Below are 12,355 nucleotides of genomic sequence, written 5' to 3' on the forward strand. Positions count from 1 at the left end.
ATAACGCGAGCGCTGTAGCAGACGCTAAAATGTTTCATTCGTAGCTCGACTCTAGTGGGTTAGAATATGTGTCCAGGACTTGAACTGTAGTTGAGAAACAAAAAGCTCGTCTTCCAGGGCTTATTGTGAGAAAGGGGAACGGACATCCTTCAGCCTAAACAGTCGCCATACTCACAGCTTCAGAAAATGGCAAATGCTCTCATTCAAGGTGCTAGCAGAGGCATAGGACTGCAATTTTGTAAGCACTTGTTAGACACTCGTTCTTCTCTCAAAGTAATTGCTACATGCAGACGTCCAGAGGAAGCAACAGAGCTGCAGCAACTGAGGAAGGAGAACCCACAAAATTTAGAGGTAGGGGCCTAAATTATTCTCTGTTCACTCTTCTCGTCGAGGTCATACAATGTATGCCATAGCCTATATTTCAATCTAGCTGTCCGGAGACTATAAACAAATTTCACAGGGTTACCCCGGCCCTGTCGTTTATCATTTTACTTGGCGCAGCATTGCCGTTTAACCTGTTAATGGTTGTTGGTAACTTGCCTTCTTTTGGATTCATGGTAACTATACACAGCCCTGTCGCTGTACACAAGTGTAAGTCGCGACTGCTAGTGCACGGCGTCTGGTCGGGCTATTCATGATGAGTGGAACTTGTTGCAGTGAAGTTACTTGACCGACAAGTATGTTTCATTCCGCGAAAAACTTCTCAATTTATAGTAATGACATTTGCTGGGTCAGTTTTTCACAAAAACTCAATGAAGTTACCAGTAACACTAACAGTGGTAACGTGTGATGATAAGAATATAATTAAAAATCATCAAAACTGTACATGTTGTGTGATTATCTGAGATATGATGATGGTCATGTCTGCTGAAGGGAGATTGAATGATGAAGGGTGGTAACTGCATGTATGGTCACTCTACCTTGTAATAATAGCAATAATGGAGCTTGTAAACCATGCATGGTGCATTAGCTGTGTCAGCGTACTCAAATACTCAGTCAAGATCGAGTAAGATAGTAGGGCAATTAAGGATATTATGAATACAATTGAAATCAATAAAAGGCACATGTACCTTGTAGGTCTCACCCTCACTTGCTAGGGCCATTTTGGAAGGACTGAGCTCCTTGCAAAATGTAATATGAGGTCGTCTGGACTTTTTCCGTGGACATGCCCATAGATAATTGTGTTTGTAGGCCTACGCATGTCACCACAAGTCAAGAAAGCCCATTTTTCTCTCCACAGATGGTTCTGAGTCTAAGGCTGATGGTATCTTAACTGTGGCACTTAAGTTGTGACCACAGATGGGACATACCTGTTATATACTTTACAGTGTAGACCTAACAGCTACTGCTGTGCTTGTCTGAGCATTGGAACTGACTTTTATTGCAATGATTCCTCATCCACATTCAAGCACTTGTGTTTGACAAAGGGGGTACTAAGTATCTACCCATTATTATTATCATTATTATTTTGATTTATGAGAATCTTTGCTATTGACTTACAATTAACGTTTAAATGTTCCTAATCCTATACATCATATGCTTTGTTCACATAAATCCTACCACACTTCTTCAATATCACATAGGGCCTACATGTACAATGTAGTTTGCATTATAAATGAATGTGCATGGACCAAGAGTATTCTTTCACATTTGAAATCCTTTTGACCTCAACTTGTTATGGATCACATATTCAAATGTTTTGTTGTTGTTTTGCAGATTCTCCAATTGGATGTGGCTAATGAGGATCAGATAAAAGAAGTGTCCTCTACTGTTAAACAGCTTCTCCATGGCAACCCCGCATCAACAGGACTGGACCTTCTCATCAATTGTGCTGGTATACTGCACCCATCTGGGAGAGGGGAGACAAGTCTAAAAGCCGTCTCACAAGAGGTATGTTTTGTTTTGTTTTGTTTTGTTTGTTTGTTTGTTGCAGCAGGTCAAGGGGACTGATGATGTCACATTTTTTTTTATGTACATGTGTATGGGTATACATAGTATAACAGCTACAACAGAAACCAATAAAGTGATATGAATGATATACATACATTGTTGTACCTATTATTAACTGATCTACCAGTCTTTACGCCTATTTATTCATCTATCTTTGCTACCAGTTTCTAGCTCTCGACCTATGTACCTGCCTATCAATGTTACTCATCAATCTACGTAAATATTGACTTATTCATCTACAATGTACCTATCTATCTATCTATCTATCTATCTATCTATCTATCTATCTATCTGTGTGTCAGTTTGTCTAGCTATCTATCCAACTGTATACAATTATAGGGACTGTGTATCAAGGCTTCAGATACAAAATGAAGGATATTATCTCAAAAAGAATACATTATATGAGAAGAATATTTGTCATCTTCTGCTTCTCTGATCAGACTGTGCAAATTACTCATTGTTTTGTTTGAAGCTTCTGAATTATTTTAGATTTTTTTTTTTGTCGGAATTTATGACAAGGACCGCAAGGTGTTCATAACGGAATCTAGTATTAAAAAGTTCTTAAATTGGTTTATGATTTTTTGAACTAATCCTTAAGAGGGGAAGGACCAAAGTCGTACTTACATTGCAATGAAACAATAATGTGTTTGTTTATTGTTTGTTTTTTGTAAGTCACAGTAATGTGTTTATTGACTGTACTTTCATTAGCATTATTACGTGTATGTGATCTTCTCATGTACATCAGGCCCTGATGTCAACCTTTGCTACAAATACCATTGGTCCTCTTCTGATGGCAAAGCACTTTGGGGAGTTCCTCACCAAAGGAGGAGGCGAGTTTGGGAAGGCGGTGGCCGATGGTGGGAAACCTCACTCCGCAGTTCTTGTGAATATGTCGGCCAGAGTGGGTTCAATTGCTGACAATAGTGAGTTATTATCATTTTTGTTGTGGTTGTTGTTGTCATGGTGATTTCAGAGGACACAAGGTAGTTAACATTGGAGGAGATGACATTACATATTTGCTAAAAAGCAAGGTCAATTCCGAATGGGAATTTTTCTGCAAGAGTTACAACTATGATGTTATACACTGGCATTGTCTTGTCTGGTGTTTTGACTGAAGACCGTTGCATGAAATTTAAAACAGTCCTAGCAGAAAAATACAAAACTTTTCCAAAATGACATACACTCCCCAGCTTTGACTGAGGTCCATCTGCAGACATGTACAGTTTGTAATATTTATAGTTTTATAAATGCAAAACATGCATTTGTTCAATTTTGTTTCTTTACAGGGAGAGGATAAAAGGTTAAATCAAGGGAAAGATGTGGCAAAATCAAACTTATATGCATAAATATCACAACCAACATGTGTTACCATATGTGATTTTGCACAATTCTGTCTGCCATGACCTTTCACTTTACATGTTCTTGGTACACACTGCATAATATGTTTCAGTTCCAGTCAATTTGCCATATATAGCAAAGTATAAAAGTATGAGAATTGTACAAGGTCCAGATTTCATAGGACTTTGTATAGTCTTGTATGTATTATGTGATGGACATATGTTTTATAGTTGTGCTAGATGTACATGATTATGTGTGTATAATTTCCATAGTCATGGTAATTAGTTTTATTAGTTTGAGCATGACATTATTTTTTTGCACAAATACTCAACATGATAACATGTCTTCACACCACTTTGCATTTCTCTTCCACACTGTAAGAGCTTGGCGGATGGTACAGCTATCGCATGTCAAAGAGCGCCCTCAACAGTGCCACCAAGAACCTGAGCGTGGAGTTCTCGCGGGGACGGAAGAAGGTGATCTGCATCAGCCTGCATCCAGGAACAGTGGACACAGAACTCTCCCGGCCTTACCACAGGAATGTCCCAGAGGGGAAGCTCTTCAGCGCGGAGTACTCCGTAAAGAAGATGATGGAGGTGGTGGAGAATGCGTCGGTAGAAGATTCTGGAAAGTTCTTTGATTTTGCTGGATTGGAAATTCCATTTTGAACAATTTTTTTTTTTTCATGTGCCCAATCAACTGAATCTTTGGGGCACCAAGTTTCATGAATATATATTCATATCAAAAAAAAAATGTACAGAAAAAAATGGTCAGTAGATGTGCTAGTCACAGAATACAGAGTTTAAGACTTTGCAATGTGCAAGTCTGCACAGTGGACTACGATGGGATGACATCATGTGAAGAAACTGTCCATGTTCCAGGTTCTCTCGCATGTTCGGTACCAGAATCGAGAATGCTTCCATGAAGGATTTGACGGTCTCTTTGTTTCTATTAAAGACAATGACATCATCGAATTTAAAATCAGGCCAACTAGGGGGTGGAGCCATGAAGTGGTGATGTCTGAATATCAAAATGTTTTCTAAGTGGATGGACATACAATTAATGAGTAGATGGGACCATTTGGCACTGCTGGAGAATGAGAATGACGTCCTTGCCCTTACAACAAAAAAATTCCCTAATTCTGCATACAGCCACCCTCAGTTATTCATTGAGGAGAACCATTGTGCAATTTGTTGTGTTTTTTTTGTTTTGTTTTGTTTTGTTTTTGTTTTTTTACAATCAAACAAATTTTGATACTAATGTTCCCAGGAATCATCTTCCCTATATACAAGGGCATTACACATGTCCTGGCTGATGTAGCGTTGTCAGATTCGTTACAAGTATTGCTCTGTTTTTTTCTTCATCTGAGTGTAGTGTTCTAATAAACTATTACAATAATTTGTCAATAGTGACCAAAAGTAATAAGTGCCTATCCTCTGCCTATGGTCATGCTAGAGATCATTACCATAAGATGAGCAGTGGACATCAGAGAGTATGTTGGGCAGATTATGTCAACACTCATATTATGGTGTTTGGTGACCTGCTACATATACAGAGAAGAGCGCGACGTGTGCCCGCCTCTTCGTACAAACTGCATCAAGGTCGATAATGACAGCAAAAGTTTCAACCTGACTGAATGCGATTTCTTTCTCTCACTTCAGTCGTTTTTGACAGAAGCATCAAAGCACAACAGAGACTTGTTAGATGTGAAAGTGTGCTGGACATGGACCCTTGAGTAGGGAGAGAATTATTTGATACTGCCAACTTTTTTTCTGGTCATAGACTTGAACGCTACATCTTATGGGATTCCCGTACTGTATATTAAAGTGGTTTCTTTCGCGGTGGTTTTATTTTCGCGCTTTTCGCGCTTTGAGGTTGAACCGCGAATTTAACATCACGCGAAAATGTTTTGAACTCATGGCTTGTTACGACGCTATCATTACCGACCGCGAATTTAAACACACACGAAAAAGTCGGCACCGATGGAAACCGCGAAAGTTTCTGTACGCGAAAGAAACCACTTTTACAGTATAAACAGGGCTATGATTGTAGTCTCAGAATGCAGACCCTTCTTGTGTCTTATTATATCATGCATGTAGCATTAATTCAACAAACTTTGGCCTGGATGAAATAACTTTATCTGTTCAAAGGAGATAATTCATTGAGCAAAAATACATGTTGTTGAAGGGCAATTTCCATTTTACATCAGGGTATACTTTTGCAGTAGAAAAGAGCTGAAACACTTTTCAAGTACATTGTGTCTTGTTGAGGCTATCAATGTTGTGTGTGAATATGCTATTAATAGTATTGTTTTCATGAGGATTTAATGTACAACAGGTAATGAAATGAGAATTTGAATATTCAGAATATTTTCTGTAAGAGACTTCTGAATATTCGGTATAAATAACCCTGTAGTGTTGGGTACGTTAAATACGTGTAACCACAAATAGCACCAATCATACAGTGAATATATGTGTGCATCAAAGCTTATGCTCATTGGTATACACAGGTCAACTCCAGTTGAGATTTTTGGGGCTGTGTAAGCATTTACGTAGAGATCAGAGAAAAAAGCTGGGAATTCTTGAATGTGTACCCACCCCCTCTATGGTATCCCCTTGCTAGCTGATCTTTAAAGTGAAATCAGAGAAGAGTGGGATTATCATTGCTTTTTAACCTGTTGAGGACGAGTTGCGAGTATACTTGTCAGGTGACTCTGGGAAATTTGTGTGTAGCAAAATCAGCCCATCCTCAATGGGTTAAGACCTATTCAAGAAGCTTTTCACGACTGTTTTGGTCAACATGGATGTATGCAGTTTGACATTTACTGATTGGAAATGTGCAGTACGTCGATATATCTTATGAAAAGAAAAGATGTCAATCATATCATATCAAGACCCCCCCCCCCCCACACAAAAAAAAAAGAAGAAAGAAAAACATCTCCCAAGAGAGGTAATACCACTGATCAATGTCCATGTTTACTTAAACGAGTAGCAGGTCCTTTGCCCATTGCTTTTTATGAAACTGACCTTGTACATGTTTCATCTTCAAAGAATTATCATATCCTGGAGATAGTACCAGTATTCAAAGTTATGAAACAAATTTTACTCATGATAGGAGGTTACGATTCATCCAAGACATCTACATGTAGAAATGTGATGGGATGGATGAACATTTGATGCATACTACTTTATCAACTACATGTAATTCAAACATATGGCAATTCTCTACTTTGCATTCTTGTGAGCCAGTCACTGTTAATACAATGTGAGACTATTCTTATATCTACCTCGCAATCCACCATGGCAAAGTATCACCTTTTGTGTTAGAACCAAGAGAGCACATAAAAAGAAAGTGTAATGGAAGATTTTTTCCATATTATTTAATATATCCTATTACATCTTGTATATGTGTGTGATATAAAGTAGTGGTACTTATTTCTTGAAAGATTGGTTGATAGCTATTTTGTCATGACAGTGGTTTTGATAAATTCTCTCCAAAGGCTGGTTTACCAGTAACCTTTCATCAAGGCCCTCTCACTGTAACGGGCTAGCGAAGCGAGCCCAGCTGAGCACGACAGCGCAGGGCCCTCGCGCTGGCGCGCTCAGCTGGGCTCTCTTCACCATTCAGCGAGAGGGCCTTGACAAAAGGCTAGTTTACCAGTAGCCATCAACTGACTCCCAATTGATGTATTAGCCATACTTATTCTGTGCAAATTCATCATGCTTCCTTTACAAAACAATTCATAATATAAGGGTGTTTTGCTGTTGTTGTTATGAATGTGTTGCCACAGTGATGTTTCTTCCATTTTCAATGTCAAAATCATGTATGTCCTAATGAAATGCAGGGTATTAACTACCAACAAAGTGTCTTGTCATAGAATGTGTATGCTATTTGTCTTTTCTACTTTGTACTAGTACCTCTTCCTGAATCAATATTAAAGGTCAAGGAAATCCAAATAAAGTATTTAAGTGGATTGAGTGAATGCAGCAACATCGTTAGCACACATCAGTGAAGTCTGAGGGAAATCGGACAATTCGTTGAAAAGTTATGAAGTTTTTAAGTTTCAGTGCAGCAACTGCTGGATGAAAGTATGTAATGTCATATATGGAAAACAATATGAAGAAAATATAAAGAGAATTCCACAAAATGTTATTTTTCATGAAAAGCACACATTCCCTCATCTTATTACTGGCATAATGGTAAGGGTAATATATCATTCCACCTGCCTTCTGAAAAAAGGTAACCAGATGTAGAACACAATGGAATAAAAAACACACATCACACTTTTGTTTTTTCTTTCTGTTCGAGCTTGTAAGCCAGCTTTCCAGTCAGTTCTACATTTATTAATAGAGCTATAAAATACCATCTATAGAAAGAAAACTTTATGTACATACTTTACAAAATACTTCTTATTTCACTTTGAACTAGGGTTGACATGTACAAAGGAAAGTACATGACCAATTGCATTCGTGTATCAAAAGAGGCTCAAGAAAGGGACAATACTGAATGAGAATATGCATGACTAATGAATATTCATAATGCAGAGAAAAGAAAGAGAGAGAGTGTTAAGGTTGCCATTCCAATACTGTAATATTCCACTGACACTAAAGATATTTCCTCTATGATCTCAAACATGATGTACGATGCAAACCAAAGGGTTTCATTCTTATAAACACACAATAATGAACTGAACTGCATACAATTATGTCTACAGAAATGTTGCTTGCAGTCGTGAATTTGAGATCGAAGGAACTGAGCACATCTCTTAATCATAAATTGCCAGTTCTGTGACAATATGAGGGGCGGGGGTGTGTGCATCGAAAGAAAAAAATTTAAAAATCTGTTCACACTGAGCCGTCTTGTAGCAAATACCAAATACAATCAATGTCAGTGATTGTGTGCTAGAAAGAAGGCTGATTGACATAAGCAGGGTGTGTTTATTTGTTTTTTTTTTCATTTTCTTCTCACGCTTATATGCAAAATGAAATGCTGCATAAACTACACGTATGATATTTATGTACAATTGAGAGGTTGACACACAAGAAATAATACATACACTACAATGCAAGAAACAATACGAAATTGCACAACAACCTTCATCCTGCCCACACACAGTTTATTCCATCTCCTTTTGAAGCCCATATATGAAAGGAGAAAATGTATGCATAATAGGAGATTGCCCTTTGACCCATCACATCCCACAGACTACTTTACTGTGGTTTGCAGCTGTACTGCTTAACATAATCTTCTTCTCTTTTTTTTTTACCGCATACGAATCATCTTTCATAATATGGTGGATTAAAAAAATGATCTCGCTTTTGAGTGTTTTGTTGTTCATATACAATTTGGTGCTTTGGATGCAGAATTTTCAAAAGCCTTTTAATTGCTAAATCTCAATTTGAATCTTGAATTGGTAAAATGTTATAGAAGATGAGAAGTTCCCATTCTTTCTCAACCTGGCAACAATATATTTAAATTTCTTTCTGATTTTGAATGTGCTGATTTCATGAAAGAAACTATGTCCATATAAAATATCAAATTTCAAATATTAAGGATACACAGTGAAATTCAGAGCTGCTGATGTAATGCAGAGAAGATGATAATATCTACAGCAGAAGTACCCAAAAACTTAATGAATTAAAAAAAACAGTGAAAAAACAACAAACAAACAGATCAGTGAAATTTCAGCAAAGTCTGACTACAGTGTATTGTCAGACTTCTGAAACATAAAATGTGACTTTTTAATTCAGAATTATTCATTATAAAATCAAGGCATCCAAATAGGTAGACCTAATACAAAGCAAAGTGTCATGTCTCAGCAACATTGCCTTTGATCTCTCCCCCTTTATTTGGTAGATGAAATGTTGTTGATTTATAATATATCCCCTGAAATAGGAAATCTTCCCCATAAATCCAACAAAATATTATCTAGAAGACCTTGTGTGTGAGTTCCCTGACATCCCTTGCAACTAATTAGTGCACCATTCTTGTAACCAATACATATCACTCTTTTGTGATATGTGCCACGTTGTCCATATCAAGGTACACAATGCAAACTTCCACTGATTCTTGAAAACTGATGTTGACAAAACCAAAATGACAATGACTTGCTACAGGATCAGGTTGGCTCACTATTGACAACACAAATATAAATATGTGGGAACAGTACATACATTGCTTATTTCCAAAAACTTTCCAGAGCTTCAAGATGTGATCTGTAACAAAACAGCAGTACATGTATGTATACCCTTGGTAAGTCATACATACAAATTGTACCTACACTTTGTGTATTAAAGACAATTAACATGAAAAAGTATGTAAGTTTGTGTACCATAAACCAGCGTGCATACAACATGTTTTTGTACTGCAAGAAACAACTGCCATGGCAATGCACTATGGGAGTTGGATCCACTCACATCAGGTGGCTACTTCTTTAAATAGCCACAGTACGTAACACACACACACACTATTCATGAGTAATTGTCTCATTGACGCATCTTTTACATGATATGGTAGGGATATTCGAAAAAAAAAAAAAAAAAACCCAAGAAACCCCAAAGCAATTACATGTAATATCTGCGCATGGAATTAATGCTTTATGCCATGGCATTTGCAAACTAGAAGTAGAAACAAACATTCTAATTTTCTAATAGTAATCCACTCTTTTAATAGGGTTTTGTGAAAAATGTGTCATAACAACATCCCGATTCCATCTGCGATGTATAAATCTGATACACATCAGACTCAATCTAAATCAAACTCACTAATAACAAACCATTGCAACTTTTTCCTCAATAAATATTCAAACAAGGAGCAGTAAGCATGATAAAGGTGCTACTAAAAACTCATCACAAATGCACAAACCAGTAAAAGTAAGTTCCTCAATTTCTGTGCACACTAAACTGGACCACCATGCATGCTAAAACGCATGCTGTCAGCACCATTTTTCACACTCTGGTATGCATTACGCAATAATCTGACATCGCAGACAAATTCCTGAGAACCATAAGAGCTTCCCGCACCCCAGAGACAAATGCAGATAATTTTTTTGTCCAGCATAAAGTACTACAAAAGGGCTCAAGTATGAACAATAGATATTTGTACAAGGACAAATTGGCCAGTCACAACGCCAAGTCACTAAAAGCAGAGTTATTGTTGTGAGAAACTTTTTTTTTTTTCCTTGAAATCTCATAGACATCAAAAGGATAAATGCTTGAGAGGGAAAGTCTCGGGCTGTTTTCACACGTACTGAGAGTACGTAATCTGAATCTCAATTCAAGTGATGCATCACTAGAATCAAGGTTTAACCCTTTTTTTTTAATACTTTCGTGCAGTACTCTATCGTTTGTGTGTGACTTTGAGTGTTGCAATGTCAGCTCTCATCTTGTAAATAGGTATGGTAGTTACCTATTACAAATGAAACAGAATTCAAAGGAATGTGAGGAGAATCAACAATCTTCATTACTGTGTCCTTTGACAATATTAAGTGAGTACTTCTTTTAATGCTTTCCCAGCTACAGGTACGTGTATCTATCATTTTAGATTTCACTATTATATTCATCACAGGGAACATCCCTTTCACTCAAAAACAGTTTAGCTTTAGTCCCTGCTAAAGCTTGTTTATGTTAATATAAAGTTTAAACTATTAACTTACCACTTCAAACTCAAAATTTAGTTCACAGTGTGCTATCGTTTTGTTTACAAGCAGCAACCCATGAAAGGGGGATTTAGAAAGTCAAAATAGGCTGTGATCTAATTTCTTGGTGTAAGCACACAAATTTACAAGGTCGAGCCCTACAAATTTTACCCGGGCCAAGCTTGGGCTTGGCTAGGGCCTTTGGTGTAAAAAATGGGGTAATAGAGACAACTTTCTGTACATGCTGTGTTTGGGAATATAGATGTCAACTCTCACAAACTTTGTTCTCAGTTTCACAACTGGGTTAGGCAAAACCAAATCAAATTTAGAATTACTTTCACTGACTGGGACTAAAACTCTAATGCTGGAGAACTTTCCCCTTTTTTACAAGACATACACTTGCATTGAATTAAAGTAGTGATTATATCTTGATATATTCCTACAGAGAAAAACTAAAACATATCACACAGAAGAATGGAAATCTTTTCTCTGAATTGATACTGAACTATAATCATGATTTCAATAGTTCAGTGACCTTTAATCTTGACCTAACTTTCACCACAACTATTTAATATGGAAATGATTGTCTATTTTTTCTACCCTTCCTACCAAGGTGCTTTACCACTGGACATTATTAAATGAAGTCAGAGCTGAAAACTAAATTTTTGTAGTGAAAGTTCAGCAACCTTAAACCTTTGACCTTGAAGGACACTGCCTGAAAATCTGACTAGTGCACCTACACCTCCCGCAGCGTACCTGGGGCAGGTACCAAAACAAATCCCTTGTTCCTTCTTTTACAACTTAAATAATGACATATGGGACAAAAGGAAGGACAATCAGGAAAAAAAAAATGTCTCCGTCAGGTAGAGACGAGAATTGATATGAGTATACCTCAGGTGTTCATTGTGCCACAATATTACAAGTAACAGATATGTAACAGACATTTCAAGTCACACTCATGTGTAGAATACGTAAAACCATACACTTTGGTTGATCCTACTGAGTATTTTAGATTAACATTGTGGGCAAATGAAGAGAAAAGTGGCAAAAATGTACAAGTATAAGTCAAGAGAGGGTGAAGATTTCCTACACAACATAGACCTTTGCATTGCACTATGGGATATCAGCTTCCCAGCCAACGTACACATATCTCTTAACTCTAGGATTTCAAATGAAAAACAACTTCTACGATCTCACTGCAAACACAAAATATGAAGTCTTTTTGGGATTAAAACATAATCCCCTCTAATCCTAACACATAAATCAAAAGCTCGTCATATATTAAACAATGGATAAGGATGCACAGGATCTGTCATATTGAGAAACCAGCATAGGACTACAGACAGACAGACAGACAGACAGACAGACAGACAGACAGACAGACAGACAGACAGACAGACAGACAGACAGACATACAGAATGCAAATAGGG

At 37.2% G+C, this 12,355-nt stretch overlaps 1 protein-coding gene across 1 annotated transcript; it reads left to right on the forward strand.

Annotated features, from left to right (window-relative positions):
• Positions 1–186: 186 nt before the first annotated feature.
• LOC139740756 (C-signal-like) lies at positions 187–3,956 on the forward strand. The gene is made up of 4 exons (XM_071651330.1): positions 187–351; positions 1,717–1,890; positions 2,696–2,873; positions 3,670–3,956. Exons 1-4 carry the CDS (start codon positions 187–189, stop codon positions 3,954–3,956), a joined length of 804 nt encoding a protein of 267 aa, XP_071507431.1.
• The last annotated feature ends 8,399 nt before the right edge of the window (positions 3,957–12,355 follow it).

This window comes from Diadema antillarum, unplaced genomic scaffold (genome assembly GCF_040938485.1).
Source record: "Diadema antillarum isolate AM-2024a unplaced genomic scaffold, OU_Dant_1.0 seq00000877_RagTag, whole genome shotgun sequence".
Classification (NCBI taxonomy): Eukaryota; Metazoa; Echinodermata; class Echinoidea; order Diadematoida; family Diadematidae; genus Diadema; species Diadema antillarum.